This window comes from Strix uralensis, chromosome 4 (assembly GCF_047716275.1).
Source record: "Strix uralensis isolate ZFMK-TIS-50842 chromosome 4, bStrUra1, whole genome shotgun sequence".
NCBI classification, from domain to species: Eukaryota; Metazoa; Chordata; class Aves; order Strigiformes; family Strigidae; genus Strix; species Strix uralensis.
Genome location: NC_133975.1, coordinates 65,790,647 through 65,807,500, shown reverse-complemented (window position 1 = coordinate 65,807,500; position 16,854 = coordinate 65,790,647). Strand labels below are relative to the sequence as shown.

At 40.6% G+C, this 16,854-nt stretch overlaps 1 protein-coding gene across 1 annotated transcript in view; it reads right to left on the bottom strand.

The window, feature by feature from the left end:
• The window catches only part of ADAMTS3 (ADAM metallopeptidase with thrombospondin type 1 motif 3), a 126,266-nt gene that overhangs the window by 72,390 nt on the left and 37,022 nt on the right, over positions 1–16,854 (bottom strand). Inside the window, exon 4 of the mRNA XM_074867028.1 lies at positions 12,892–13,048. Coding sequence (XP_074723129.1) covers positions 12,892–13,048 — 157 coding nt within the window. The remainder of the gene's footprint in view (positions 1–12,891; positions 13,049–16,854) is intronic.

Here is a 16,854-nt window from a genome sequence, read left to right as displayed (position 1 = left end):
GATAAGCCTGCTTTCTGGCACGCATGCCCCTCTCCAGCTTTCCCAATGGAGCAGCCTGCTTGTTATCTGAGTGAAGACTCCAAGGGACACACCAGAGAGGCACCTGAGCCGTTAACTGTTATCTCTCCTCCAGACATGTCCTCACACTTTCCCAGGGAATGTTTAAAAAAAGGCCCTGCCAGTCATACTGAAAAGGAAGGCACACAAACAAAAAGCTTTCTTTGGCTACTCCTAAAGGTACAAGCCACTAAAGCTCTTCACTGGGTTTTCTTCCCAAACCACACAGTATTTGACAGTCTAACCCAGATTTCCCACAGGTCAGTCTCTCCCTGTCACTATGGCAGAAGCCAACTTCCCTTAGATAGCAATTCACCCTTTTCCAACTCAAACTGCAGACTCAGACTTGCGTGTCTTTTAATAACCTCCAGAATCCTAACTATCTTGATGATCTTATCCCATGTTATTAGAATACTCGAAAGAATTATTAGGCAAGGCGTTCTGGCAAAAAACCCCCCACTGTTTTCATAGCAAACAACAGCTGGGTCATGCTGTTACTCTGCAGTGTTTTACTATTGCATTTTGGAAGGATTTATGCACTTCTGTAACCCAGAGATGGATCTGAAGAAACACGGTCTGCTGGGAGCAAAATTAACTGCACTGATGATGTTCTCACGTTAGCCACTTCCAAACACAGTCTGATCAGCTTCAGTGGCCCAACAGTCTGTCATCCCACGTAAGATGAACAAGTTTACTCTTTCTTACCATCTACACAGCGCTTTAGAGGGACAAACAGAAGCACGGGGTGAACTCTAGGAGACATCTTGGTGCAACATGCACAAGGAAACGTGCCACCAAAAAAGGAGTCTCTGCAAGCATCCGCATTGCTCATTTGAAGGACACAAGATCAGTTTTCCTTCTTCTCAATCATCAACCCTGGATGACTACACTGTATCCATAAATTTTTCAAGATACAAACTGAATTAAGGTGCCTAGTTTCCCCTTAGTTTGTATTCTTACCTATTTCTGCATTTCTCAAATCCTTCTAAAAATATACTGAGCAACAAATCCATTAAAACCAGGTATCTCACAACGGGGAAGAAAGCCAAAACAGCACAAAATTCAGGGAAAGAAAATCCAGCAACAGTCATATGGTATGAAAACCACCATTTTATATTATGACACACACTGTTACATTTTAATTCATTTTCCCATCAAAGGATGGTTAAAAAAGTCAACTGGAGAATGTAGACTGATTAAAAAAGGATCTTTCACTGAAAGAGAGTCTCTTGGTGCTTTCACAGTATCACATTTCAGTATTAAATTTGTATGATATGCATGTAAAACACATAAACAAGCATCAGCCCCTGCAAGCTGTGGGAGGATTAATTTCCTCATGTTCCTGACCTCTAACTCACATAAATTCATCTTGATAAGGCATCTCTTCTGTTTCCCATCAGTGCATTTTCTCTGACAGGGACTCTCCTGGTACATCCTTGGTATGACGGCAAGCGGGGCTTGGAGAGGGCAGATGGCTGGTCGGATCTCACAGGAGGCATCGCCCCTGGATACCACCATCCTGGTCCCACAGCTCTCATCTCTACCTTACCCAGCCAACTTCAAAGCATTTTTAACTGTCTCACATTATCGTTCTTCCTGCACTCAGTAGCAGAAATGAGTTATTTCTCATCTGAGCTAGGGAGCTCAGTTCTACAATGCTGTCCAGCACTTCCGACAGTTATTATTTACCTACATTAACATTATTCTTCCCTTAAAAGCTTCTACTCACTTCCCACCTCAAACAATGGGAATGAAACCGGCAGCAGAGAGGAAATCTCTGCAAGAGCTGCTTATTCTTTCACTATATGTTTAGCTGACACTATGAATCTCATTCTGGGAATCACGCTGCTCCAAAAAGCATCATCTCCAGTTAGTTAGCTACTCAGAGCTGCCACACAGCACAAAACCAAAAGCTCTGGTGACTGTTGTGCTAGGGAGAAGACACCAAGTGCTGGCTAGTGTTTACTATTACAGACAAAGCACCATGTGCAGGGTTTAACATCTCCTTATCCATTGGAGGCAATGGCGAGTCCCGTGTGATGCTCTTCTCTGACACGACATCAGAACTGTCTGTTCTGCTGGACACGTGTTGAAAGGGCACAGAGGGTGGTCCTCACCTTGGCATCTCTTCACCTCTTAGGACTTTACTTTAAGAACATAATCTGTAAACAGAACAGGCTCCCTTCACATGGGAACAGCTGCTTACGGAATATTAAAAAAAATCTCTGCTGTCTGTTATCACCACTGTTCATTGAAAGGTTTCTTCTTCCTACGTAATTTGGGGGCATAAGGAGTTTTTACTGGGAAACTGTAAGCCTTGGAATGGCTGCAAGTTGCATGTACTGATCTTTCTCCATTTTTTCAATTTTCCCTTCATACAGATTTCTGTGTGTTTTACTACCCTGGCTTTGGGTGCCTGCAGTTGGAATCAAGCCTTTATCCTTGGTTTTATTTAAGAATAATTTTCCTTTGTTATTGCCAAGAATTGAAGATGACTTAAACAGATGGATGTCCCTACTCCCATCATCGGGAGGTAAGCACAACCTCCCTGACATACACAGAGTGCCTAAGTCACTTTCTAGCACTTTTTGATCTGTTCCTACTCAAGTCTGTTTCTGTCTTATACACATTTCAGAGCAAACAGGATAAAGCCTGTACAACAGAGACCATGGATCTTATGTTTAATTTTTACAATTATCTGGCTACCATGAAGGGCCTCTTTCCCCAAGGGCACATCACTCTGAATCTCAGCTTCATTATCATGGCCTCACTGCCAAGCAGTGCAGCAGGTCTAAAGCAGTGCACTTCATGAATATAATTTCTTAGATGCACCTTGAATATAATTTCAATACATCTTACTGTAACTCTTACAACTCTTTTTAAGATGAGGGATGAGTATTTGCAGCAAACGTGTTCTATTCCTAGCTTTGCCACAGACCTCCTTGTTTGATAACAGCAGATTATGTTCTCCACTTGTTGACTACCTGCACTTTTCAGCCCTGTTGTCTAACATGCCCAGTTACGATTCATGCAAATGCTTTTCATGTATTAACTCAACCTTTAATGTAGAGCTATTACTAAATCAATTGTGAAAAGTCAAGTCTGCATAGTGAATCTGCCAGGAAACACCCAGCTATCTCATTGCCTACTGAATATCTGGACACAGTGATCATTACTGTTCAAAATGTTTTTACTGGATGAGAGGTAATGGACATTAGTCGGAACAAGGGAAATTCCAATTAGATAGGAGGGGGGGGAAAAAATCATAATGAGTGTAATCAAACACTGGAACGGGGGCCCAGAAAGGTTGTGGAATCTCCATCCTTGGAAATATTGAAAACACAACTGCTGAGTTACCGTGTTTGATTCTGTGAAACGTTGAGCCATAGAGGCCAAACAGATAGGTGCACAAAGGGAACTGAGAGATGTCCCAGAAGACAGTATATAATTCACAGTCTACAGACAAGCACCTTAATTCTTCTCCACTCATGTCAAAATTTTGGATGTTTATCTAAGGGAAGAATTGGATTGGTTTTATTTTTTGAAGCTGGATGTATGGAACTGCACACAGGAAGACACTAGCATTCATCACTGAGCTCTGACAACTAATTGCTAAATTGCACCACCCAGCACATTACTGGAAATACACAACATTGAGTTGACTTGAACTGGGAGGAAAAACACCTCACTAAGCCAACTTCATACCCAACTGTCCAGTCTCCTTGTATGCCTCTGGTGACACATACCATTAAAAAAGAGAGGACAGACAGGAAATACTAAAACAAACACACTTTCCAAGTACAAGATGAATCCCAAACTGCACCTGAAGACAAGTGGGCCAAGCCCAGCTGTGAACTCTTGAGGGCAATGCAAGCAGATCTGAAACCTAATTGTGGGCCAGCCCTCAGTACCAAAACACACAGAGGACATGCATCCCGGGCCACATTCACCATGGGGCATTCTGGGTTGAGACCAAAGCAAGAGTGGCTCTGTAGAACCCAATACTACACATAGCTTCTTGGTTACGTTTTGTGGAAATCTCAGTTGATTCCACAGTTGTACTGACTGATACTGATATTCAAGCAAGGAAGGTTAAATCTAGTTCAGGTTATGCCTAACCAGGCTAAGAGAACACTTCCATCTGTGGTGCAAACACATACTCAAACCCTTGGAGAGAGCTCTAATTGCGTGGCACTCAAAGGTATTACTCATCTACTTCCATTTCTAGAAGTGCTTGATGGTTTTCTCATTATTTTTCCTCCCACTTCTCCTCCTCCTTAGATCCCTTCTCTTTTTTCCCCATGTATTGTAAATACATCCACCACCAATACTCATTTTCCTTTGTACCATGCCATGCTGTTCCTGTTTGCAAAGTACTTTATTGACTACCTTTCCTTTGATTAAGCAAACTATTACCTGAAAAAAATGAAAAAAAGCCTAACCCCACAATCCAGTATTCAATCAAGAACTTCAATGAATCCTACTGAATGTCAATTTTACAGAAGAAGGCTGATTTAAAAGCAAAAGCTCTAGCAGTTCTGGATAAACAGGCAGGATGTCTTTAGATGAGCACATACACAGGTTATCACCACCAATACAATTTACACAAGAATCCCTATAGTGTAATAGAGCATGTTACAAAATGTGGTGTACTAAGTCTCCGCAGAAATCAGTTCCAGCCTTCCTGTTATTACTGATGCACAAACTTATGTGTTGTGCTGTGCAGCACCTAAAATATCCTTCACCAGAACACAGGTCATGAGAAATTCTGCTGGGAAAGAGTTCAGACACCTTCTGGTATGACGACGTCTCTAAGAAACACTAATGTGCCTGGGGAAGTGCTGAGGGAGGTCTCCAAAGCAGGCAATAGTCTTCCCATTCTTCTACCTTCTATTCCAGGGTTTCATTCCCAGGCAACCAGGAGCAATTCCCAAATCATTTCTTCCTCCTACATGTTTCCCACCTGGGACAAAGACACTTGAAGCCAGTGCCATGGCAACCCCATCAGCCACACAAGCACTTTGGTTCTTTAGGGAAAATGAAAATTCTGAAAGGAAGCTGGGAGATAAAGGCTCCTATTCCTTGTTTCCCACTGTTAGGAAGTAATTACAAAAATACTTTAATTTCAAGTGCTCTCTGGGTGAGTAGGTTGTCATTTAAAAAAAATACTATGATGTGAAGAGGAAGATAAAACAGGATAACTTTGAGTACATTAACATGCTGTGTAACCTCCAAGCTTAAGGTTGGTTGTCGTCATTATACTATATGAAAAGAAAGTGCATGGAAAAAATAATAAATGAATGAAGAGGAGGAAAGATAAATCAAACTCTCTGTGATCAGCTCAAGTAGAATATGATCCAAAATGTGCCTCATCAGCCCACTGACGTAAATCTGAGTCTTCTCAAAGACCCCAGTGGACTTGGATCAGGCTTTTACATTTCTGAGAAATATAATTTGGGTTTTATTTTACCATACTCCTGAGCCTGATTCAGTACAACTTGCAAAGAAGGCCTCCTGGGTGCAAATCTGATTCTAAACGCTACAGTTCTTTGCCTGTTTCTATTGTTTCTTGACTGCTTTCAAGGAATAAGGTTAATGATCACACATCTTGGTGATGTTTGTCAGCTTATTAACAAAGGAGAACAGATTCTTTTCATCCTGTCCAGACAGAATGATATCATCATTATACTTTCAAAACCTTCCAACTCAGACTTGTCCAGAGAGCATTGCTTTCCTTTCCTAAGTGAAAAGCTACTTTGGTGATAAAAACTTAAAGATTTATTTAAATGATGTTTTAACATCACAGCCTCATACATTATTCTAGTTTTTTCAGCTTTGTATGCATAGCTCGTTTGCTCTCTGTCCCCCAGACCCTTCATCCTCAATATGGAGTCTTTTGATCTTTGTTTCTTCTTGCCCTTAAAAATAAGCATTTTTTTCTTTAACAGATGGTATTTGGGAATAACACTCATGATGTGAACACTGATCGCGAGTACCTGTAGTACTCAACTAAAATGAGAAGCACAGATGTTCAGTGTCTTTAGGACCAAGAGTTAAATTACTGGGGAAGTCAAGCTTACAAAATGTCATCCCAGGGCAATCTGATACGGAAAAGCCGTTAGGAGACAACCGTGCATATTTACACCCATGAAGAACTCTAGAGATCGTCCTGCTCTGTGATAGGATTCCCAGACTGTACCTAACCAGATACTCATCACAGATGTTTAAAAACAAATGTCCAGTGTCTTAAAAAAAAAAAAAGTCTAAGGAGCTATACTACTCCCTTCTCCTGACCCAGCACAGCCTTCTCCCTGAGCATTGCCACTCACACTGCAAGCAGAGCCTTTTCTGCTCCCCATTCAGATGGGTGACCCTATAGAGCAGGCAAATGCTATAGCAGAGCATATGCTTGGTGGCATCCTGCAAACTCTTGCCCCACAAGCATTAACAGGGGATGCCAAGTCACAGAACTTTTCATATGGCTTCTACAGTACAGCAACTATTTAAAATATTTTCAGGAACAGTGTAGAGCCTTGCATAAATTGCCTTCATGGTACAGTACCAGACATGGATGATGCTAAAGTAGTAACACTTCAGAACAGGGTTATTCTCTGAGCAGCTCACTCATTTCAGTTTAACAATAATCATTTGGTAGGTTAAACACGGCGACCCGTCATAGCTCAAACTAGGAGTTCCCCCCTTTTCATACTGCTGGATTAATGGATGGTCAGAGGCTATTGGCTGTGGAAATAATACCTCCTCCTCCCTCTGTGCATTTATCACCTTTTCTAAAGCTGAAAAGATTCATTAGGATTGCTGGGCTGCTAAGTCCCCAATGTCAATACATGCATTTCTGGGTTGTGTTTCTCCTCCAGCACAAGTCAAACGAAAGCACGCTGCATTAGCTGGGAATTTCTATGAAATTCTGAGTGCCACCTGTTTCTCTGCATTCCTACCAAGCCTGGTGAGAAGGTCCTCTGTAGTCTGAGCAGTCTGTCTCAACTCACTGTCACTTGCTGTAAGCACGTACCTGTTCATTCATGTTCTCCTACCAGGGTCATGATGCTTGATTCCACCTCACTTCCAAGCACGGATATAAATTTTCAATCATCTTCTCAAATTCAGACAAAAATTAGGACAGTACATGTATTTTGAAAATGTGGTATGAGGTCATGATTACATTAAACATTATGAGCTGACCAGTTTTCACATGGTTTTCTCTGTGACTCCTGTCTGACCCAGTTCTTCACAAGGAAGAATAATCAAGAGTCTTTTCTGTTCCCAGGGGAGAAATCCACTTGACATTTGTTGATGCAGTGTCATATCCTACTACGTGTAAGTGGTTTTCAATAGATGAGACTTCCCATGGGAGGCCTTGGCTACCATCCTGCAGAAGAGGAAGAGCTTCCTCTGTTCTGAAGAACTAACCCAGGCTCAGCATTTAAACCAGGCTTACCCAGGGCAATGGAGACCGCTGATAGCAATGAGGTAGTTGGTTTTTTTAAATGATTTTAACATTAAATGGTCAGGACTTACTACTTCTTTCAGGTCCCTGCATGACCTCACATTGGCAGAAAAAAGATCAGGTTCCCAGAAATACAGTAAAACAAGATCCTTTGGATTAGCACATGGATTACCCATGAAATACAAATAACCACTTCTGCCACCAGTCTGTCAACATATGGAAAATTACCCACATTTCCCTGGTATCACAGAGTGAGAGCACAGGCATTTTATATGCATAAAACAACCACCAAATATTCAGAGCCATTTATATGCAAGAGACCATATTCACACCAGAATGACTGAAAAGAGTGAGGTATAAAACGGCAATAATTAACAAAGGGTTCCTTCAAGAAGTCTAAATTGGTTGCGCACACAAAGAACAACAAACGCCCACCAGTTCAGAGGATATCTGTACCATCTCTTTAAAGGCTCAGCCTCTGGTATATTTTTCTAGCTCCTTAACTTGAGAGATGATGAAATTTTAAAGAAAAATTACAAAAAAAAATGGAGCGGGGAAGCATATGCTATCTTATCACTTCACTTTTCTTTCTGAAATAATCACATTTCTTCCCATTTTCTGCTAAGTGTTTTGAGGTGCTCTTCCCTATGTTTAATGGAAGAGGTAAAAAAAAGAAAAAACAACCCAAAAACCCCCTACTTAAAAAAAAAAGGCTATGTAAGCATTTCAGTGTGTGAAAATGCAGAAGCTCCCCAGCACTCCTCCTAGCACAGACATGCAGAGGGAAGGAAAACCAAGGCCTATCCACAAATGTTAACAGGTTTGTCATCCTACAGCATTCCTCAAATGAGTGAGGCAGGATTTCCCAGCTGATTTCTTGAGTTTTCATGTAATGCACTTCTAAGGAAACCAATCTCAACACAAAGCAAATGATGAAAACACCAGGGTAGTGCATGCCATATGCCATCATTCCCTAAAGAGGCTATGGATAGCCATGGATACCATAAATAGGAATCAGCACAGGGTGCTGCTTCAGGGGTAGGCTTATGTTTCTGCAAAAGTGCAAAGGCTAAACCCACACTACCCAGTAGCTCAAGCATCCTAATACCTTCTCCAGAAATGCAGATTTCTAGTTCCAACCTTTCTAAGAAAGCTCCCTGCCACTTCATCACAAATAACTGCAATAAAGAAAAACAAAGAGAAGTAGATAGATCATATATGTGTGCTTATTTCTATGAGAACAGGAACCAATAAATGCTCCACATTGTGATCATTGCTAAAACCCTGCTTTTAAGATGGTATTTTTTTGACTTAGAACTCCTATGCTCATTCCGTTTGATTGTCTGAAAAATGTCCAACAAATTCCCAAATGTTCTAAAATCCTTCAGGAATACCAGATGTCCTGTCAGACTGAAAGCTTCTTCCATATAGCTGGAGTTGGAAGCTTTCACAACAATACTATCTTAGAAAACTGACTTCTTGTAGAGAGAGTACAACGCAGTATGTCCTGTTTAATTATGGAGGAAGGCTTTTACACACCGCTTCCCAGTTTTTATAACAACGTCACTGACAACAACAATTTTAAGTACTTTTTTATCTTAATCTCTAGTCCTTTGAGTCATGTCATCTTGAAGGCATAAGGATAAACACAATACAACTTACTCCTTGGCTTTGCCTAATCTGAGACAAGGTGGAGCTACCAATCAACAGTGCAGACAAGACTACAATCTGCTTTATATAGTAAGGAAAATAGTACAATAAAGATCAGGCTTTACCCAACTGGAAGTAGTCAGTAACTTGGCCTAGTCAACGATGATGAAAGGTGGCTAAAAGCAAAGAAATCACACCCGCTGAAAAGTAATCAGGAGGGAAAATTAGCCAGCCTCCATCTAACTTTTATCTTTGAAAAACAGGGAAGATCGGAAAGCCTTCTAGTTTCCACAACACACTGGTAAGCAGAGACCTTTAGACACGTCTGATAATTAAAGACCAATGGAAGCTCACCTCTAGAAGAAAACTCATCTAACACACTTAAGAAACCCTCTTAGGAGAAAGTTCAAGATACCAACACTACAAACATCTACAACATTCTCACAGAAGTGCAGGCACACCATACTGTTACCTGTGCCAGGATCAGCCAATGCTCTTATATGTGGGCTGTTGAGAGGTTCTCTGGCCACTTTTAAACTGAAAATGACCTGTATAAAAAAGCAGTTTGTCTAGTACATAGAACTGTTCAGCAAGGCAATAAACAAGAGGAATTTTTCTGTGTATAATGTCCATTAGAAAGAAGGTTAAAAGTCTTCTGTAAAGACAAACTTTAATAAGACTTGCACACTTGTTTTAGCTCAACAGGCACGGAGACGAACATGCAAACACCATTCGTCTGTTGTCATAAATGACCTTACAGATTAGCAAATGACCTAATTGATTATCAAAACCAAGACAGTGCCAGAATACAGAAATATGGAAGTCAAAAAGCCCATACAGTGTTTTCTATTTTGTAGTGGCAATTCTTTCACGTTAGGTAAGGTTTTACCCAAGAATATAAACTTTTGGGATGGAATGGTCTGTGTCTTACAGGAATAGAGCTTGGTTAAAATATGGCAGCAGTCTAGGCAGTATAAAACATCCCCCTTTTTCTACCATGATAAGCTGCAGGTTCTACAGGACTGGACTGTACCTTGGCATTACCAGGCACCTTCAGCTAGGCATGGTTACACACATGAGTTATCTACAAATCTGTGGCTACTGCTCTAGGAACTTTAAATCAAAAACATATCAACAAGTTAGTTATAAGCACAGTGGTACAAAGGAGGTGAATAGTTTTCCTTTAATGTGCATTTCAAATTATGAAAGATGGGGGAGGGAGGAGAAACCCTATAGATAATAAATGCTAAAATACTTGTCACAGAAAGCACGATAAAGTGTCAGAGCCTGGTTTGAGCTCCTTAATCAGCAGATTTTGCATCACAAGTTGAAATATAGACAACTTTCATATTTATATGTGTGTGATACATCAATGAAACACCTACCAGTGCATACAATGGACACAGACTTCTGTACTGTACCACAGCCAAAAATTTGTTAATTTTTGCTAGGGGTAGAACAGGTTGGTGACCCAGCCTAGCTCTCTAGAGACCAGCTGGGCTTCAGAGCACTCCCAGGAACATGACACTACCTTCAGCTGTTTCAGGACAAGACTGGTAAGCCTTGTAATCCAGTGGCAGACACAAGCACCTCTCTTCTCTCATACCCTCCACTTCCATTTGAAATAAAAAGCTGTACCTTTCTCAGAGTTACATGGGATGCAGCAAGTTCCCTTAGTCTGTCTATGTTTGATCAAGTTCTTGTTCCTTTCATGTTGCTCCTTTCTCACTAAACGCCCTCAAGGTATTCATAGCCATCTTTCTGGTTCTTGGTTCCACTTGCCAAGATGACCTGTATTACATACTGCATAGATCTTTTCCAGACAAATGCTAAAATAACAACGCACAGCATCATAGAAACAGATCCCCTCTGCAAAGGATGGAACAAATCAATCTACAAGAAACAAGCCTTTTCAGTCGGAACTTCTTGATGAACAAGAAATCAGCTACAGACAAATGGCTCTGATACTAACTAAAAAGATGGCTATAAGTTATGAAAAGATAGCTGCTGTTCTGCAGCACTCCCTCTGAACAAACAAAAGAAGATGGGGAGACGCTGAAGACATTAAGACCCTCAAAGAACTGACAAAATCCCAAACAACATTCAAAGACTCTGAGGTAGGACTCATCATTTAGATGTTTATCATCTCACTAATCTTCATATATTATGAATTGCAATTTAGAAATTCCTGAATAACTCCCGTCAGCTATTGCACACTCCTGCTGACCTTCCCCATGTCGTAGCTACCTGAAATTTGCAAAGGCTTCCATGGCTTCAAAACACGTACAAGTAAAGTCTGTGAGAACATGAAATTTGTCGAGGAAAGAGATGCTGAATTCGCTGGAGGAGACCCAGAAGGTCCATCGCCAAGTACGCACTGTCTCAAACAGTGGTCTGAGTCTGCCAGCCTCACTGACCAAGTGGGTTCAACGCAGAAACATCGTGCTGAGTCCACTGCCACTACCACAAAGGGTTATTTAGCACTGTTTAGTCAATCACACAACAGAGATGCACGAATGACCTTGAATGACCTTGTTGGGGTACCAAAAGCAAGGTACCTTTGGCAGCAGAGGTCTCAAAGAAAAGTCAGGTTGATGAGCCTGCACAGTTCAGACTGCTGCTGGTCCCCAAGCCTGCTGCAATACTGCCATGCCATATCGCAATAGGCAGCATGGACTTAATCTTCTGAAACACTAATAAAAGCCTGAAAGGATTTTTTTTCAAAATGGCTTTCAAATTCCTACCTGCTTTTCCAGAAAAAAAACTCTAAAAAATCTAAGCTCATGAGGATTGGCTATGAGGGACTGCTTGACTCCTCTCTGTTTAATAACTGTATCTAATTCTAGCTCTGTGTGTTGTATGTAGTTGTTCTTGTTCTCCTCAAACCCCTTTAAGTTCCAAGAACATGTGAACACAAAGTACAAATAGGAATTTGAGAGGCTGAGAGATGTTGAAAAAGAAGCAGAGCACTGAAGGGGAATGGAGTTGCTCTTTCATTCTCAGCCCATAGTGTCAAAAACTTCAGCATTCACTATGCAATGCATTGGCTTGTAAGGATTTGTATATTAAAAGCCGGGGGAAACATACAGGCAAATGGATCAGACTACACTATAATTATTCTCAGATGGACCAACCACATTATCTTCACGACGGAGGGGGATTGTTGGATATGTCAAAATATATCCAATCAAGACAAGTGCCTTCAAACTGCATTAATTGCAACCAGTAGAAGGAGGAAAACAGTATCAATCATTGGCACAATTTAGCTATTACTCAGAAAGGAACAGGACCCAAACTTTAAACAGAAATTGTATGGACAGGAGAGCCTTAATAACAACTTAGAATATTAAAGTCATATGAATATTTCTATTAGGATCTCATGTCCCACAATATCTTACCAACTTAGGTAGAGCTCAGACTTGTTTCCAACTTAAAGCAGTACAAAATTTGCCCTTGGTTTAAGGAAGGAAAAAAACAAACATATTGCCACATTTCTTGATGAGAACACTTCATGACTGAGTTCTGTTCTCCTAGATGAAAGCACAAGTGTGCTGCTCTGGGCAGAGAAACTGCCTGTGTGACCCTGATGCTGTATTTCAGCAAAATGTTCAAGTGCTTTCTTTTCAAACAGCCCAGTCAAAACTGCCTCTTCCAAAAGCTACCATAGGCTAGAGTTACCTGGGATAGATTTGTAAACAACCAACACAGGAGTACTATACCTTCTATATGGACATCAGGGAGCGTGTCGGTGGGATGTTGCACTACAGCTGATCGCCTGTACACCATGTGGATTCTTCCCTTTTCCTCTTCCATTTGCTTTCCTCTTTCCAAAGGCTCAATGAAGTATTCATCCTTATCAGTTCTTATCATTCCAGCCTGGTGAGGAAGAGAGAAAACATGCCGATATGTCATTTGAGAGCCTAAAGGCCTAGCCTGATGCTTTAAAAACAACTATCAAGAGGGGTGAAGCATAAAACATTCAGTAAGACTCAAATTACCACTGGGTTTCCTCTGCATGGACTTCTTGCCAAAGGCGATACCCCTCTGCAGTCTGGGGATGTTCATCTGGCTGAGGCCACTGTTCAAAGGCATTCAGAGAAGATCGTGTATATGTATGAGATACATTATCCCTTCAAAAACACAACTAAGACTAAAGTCATACAGGAGTTGGCCATTTGATGTTATGCATAGCTATTTTATAATCTAAGCATAGCACACTGAGCACTGTGTACTGCAATGTTCTGTTAATCCTTAACCCATACATATATATTCTGAACTCCTTACGACTCAGGCCCTTCATTTTACTTCATTAAAATCAGCAGAAGCCATATGGTTTCCTACTTAAACAAACACATACTGCCCCATCCTGTAACTATGTCGCTACTGATGATTCTTCAAATCCCTTTCTCTTTATGTCTTCTGCCTGTAAAAGCTGCGGGACAGCTCTGCAGACAAGGCAGATTTATCCTGGTGATTACCACAGTTAAAACTCACTGGAGAAGTTGCACCTGCATTAAGTCCGGTTTAAGGAAAGATAGGCTCATGCTCAGGAAGAAAAATTTCTTTGCTAGCACTCAAGTATAAATCACAGTAAAGAGTGAAGAAAATCTGGCAATATGCTCAAGGAAACAGTCACCCTGCTTATATCTAAGGGCAGCAAGACTAAACTTCTTCCAGCACAGCCAGTGAAAGCAAGAACATCATGTAGGGGGAAAATGGATATAGAATATTTGAAATTACTGGAAAATACCAATAGAATATGTATTTTGAAGCATCTGCAAGTTATTATCAAAGACATTAGCATACAAAACACTAACATTTGTATAAAATGTAGCAGAGCAACTACTAACAAGCATTACCCTTATGACCTTCCTTTTATAAAAATGAAGATGTTGGACAGAGCGAGCCAGACCCCTGTCCCGCACAGCCTCTGCTGAGGCTCTGGGACCAGCCACCCTGGCCGGCATGTCCAAGCAAATGCTCCGCAGCCAACCTGCAGTGAAACTCTGGCCAACTTTTTGCTCTGGAGTGGAGGCACAAGTTCTGCTCAGCTAAAAACCAAGGCATGCGAAACATCCTGTTCTCATCCCACCAGCATCAGTTCCATGGGTGAGCTCAGGACTTGTACACGTATATGATAGGGCAGGATATACCTGCAGTTACAGCTGCCACTTGCTCATTCTCAGCTGAGCGGTGCATCATTTTTTTCCATAAACCAAAGAAACCCCTACGAAGGCTCAGTGACTGTAATGCTGTAACTGAAGATTTCACTACAGGTAAGGTAGGAATTACAGTTATGGCTTTGACCACAACCGTAGACACATACAAAGTATGAACCAAAAAAAAAAACCCCGAAACCCCCCAAAGGAGACGATTCTGACAGTTCTGCAAACTGCTCCAGGGCCTCCCCAGCCCCGCTGGAGGAGGTACAGCTGCAATCCCAAACTCCAGCTTTGAATGCCATCAAACTTAGTTATGGCAATGCTACACAGATCCGTTTTTTGGGGGTTTTTTTGCAACAACTAAAGATTATCATAGTCCAAGCTTACATAATTTGTCAAATACAACTAGACAGAATTGTGAAGGCATACGACAGAGTATAAAAATTAACGTTGTAATAAAAATACTCAAAATGTCACACACAGTACTTCACCGCAAGCTTTCCATGCTCTGTATGTTTTCTTACATCTACACTCAAATTTTCAGTTAATGAATTTCTTCAAATACTGGCTAAACTACATAAATCTAAATACTACATTCTTCCTTTGTTTTCACTATGTAAGTAGCAGTAATACATGAAACTTTGGTTGAAATAACTCAGGTTAGCATCACAAGTCAGTTTTTCATGTGGCTAGTATACATAATTAGACTGGGAATTAACAAATTCCCTTTGCATCTTAATGGCTTATTTGCTTGCCATTTTTCTGAGCAAAACTAAGTTTCATACCTACAGTTGCTATGCTACTGGTGTAGACCTTGTCTTGGCATAATTTTTTTTTGTAAATAACCCATTTTCTATGCAGCTGTTGCCTGTCAGTTGAAGGTAGTTCTACCCAAAGCAGTGCTCTGTGCAAAAGCGAAACTTTGCTTTGCTTTCCAGCTTCAATGTGTATGCTTTTTCTTGTCTGTGTTAAATCTACAAAAAAAGAGCCACAATTATATTTTTGAGAATAGTTTTCCAAGCTGGATCCCACATCAACCAGATTGTACCTCATACCCACCTTTTTTTTCTTTTAAAACACCTTCTATGGATGATTATTTACAGAGACATAAGGTGCATCTCTACTGTTTGTTCCTCTTCATGGTAGTGCCTAACTTCACCAATTTCAGTGGATTCGAACTGTGTTGAGGGGATATGCGCCCATAATCATGAACAAACGTGACACAATTTCTCTGCAAAATTTGAAAATGTAGCTAAAGGGCTGGATTTCCAACCAGTTGTCACCAACATGGGCTTTCTAGAGAGAAACATCTCCCACAGATCCAGTGTGAGAGCAATGACCTGACCTCCAGTATGACTCGCAACCTCCCGTGCACAGCAGAGTTATTTAAAATACAGAGTTAATTAAAAATACACACTGTCAAACAGCTCGCATGGGCTGAAGGCTGCATGCACAGACCATTTACCACATGCAGCGATGGACTTTTTGGAAGAACAGTGTTCCCCGCAGTCCCAAGAGAAAGGAAGAATTACAGTGGAGACCAGGCAACTGTGGCTTTCTAGTCAAAAGGCCAAACCTAAAGGGCTGATGAAGGAAAAACACGGATTTAAAAAAAAAAAGAGAAAGAGTGCACATTGGTTATACTAACAAGAACACAATCGGGTTTTATTCAGTATCATTTCTCACTTACTTTGTTCCTCATCCCTCACACACCTTTTAGCCTTGTTTTACTCTTTGCTTCATTTGCAGGTATGATTTGGTATCACCTGTGTGGACGCTGAATACATTTCACATGATTTTGAATAATTAATTTGCATGAGCTTTTGAGATACCCTTGCTTTGCTTCACCACTACAGTAAACAGTACAAATACTAACATGCTCTGTCTGACACTTCAATACGTAACAGTTAAAATTGCTATAGTGGCATTATCTTACAAAGCATGTTGTAAATGACAGCAGACAAATTTTTATAAACACTGATTTATTTTTTCCTTTTATTGGACAACGAGATTTAGAATCAACAGGGACAGTTTTGGTCTATTTTAACAGCCTACTGGCAAGCATGAAGGCAGAATTCAGCTTGCTTTTCATTTCGACTTCCACCCCCCAAATTTCATCAATAAAAAGAGCTTGAAATTTTCCAAATGAATGGAGAAAGAGGGGCATAAGAAAGTATTGCATTTTCAGGTGAATGTTCACTGTAAACTCTACTGTCAACCCAGCTTCTTCTCCACCAGCCAGAGAGAAAAGCAAGCAGGTGTTTAGAGAACATTTTTAAAGGCTCACTTGGAGAAAAAACTGTGGTGGATTTTCAAGAAAGAAGTATGTAGTGGAAAATTTTTTTTCCACAAAAGCACATTTATAAAGCAATACAGGAAAGCATAGTCTGAAATCTTGGAATGCTATTAATTTTACTACTTTTTCTTACAAATTAACAATGTTCAAAATTTCCATCAACTGAAGGATGCAGTTTGAAATCTGTGCTTCTGTGAAGTTGATCTAGAACTGTCCTTATTATT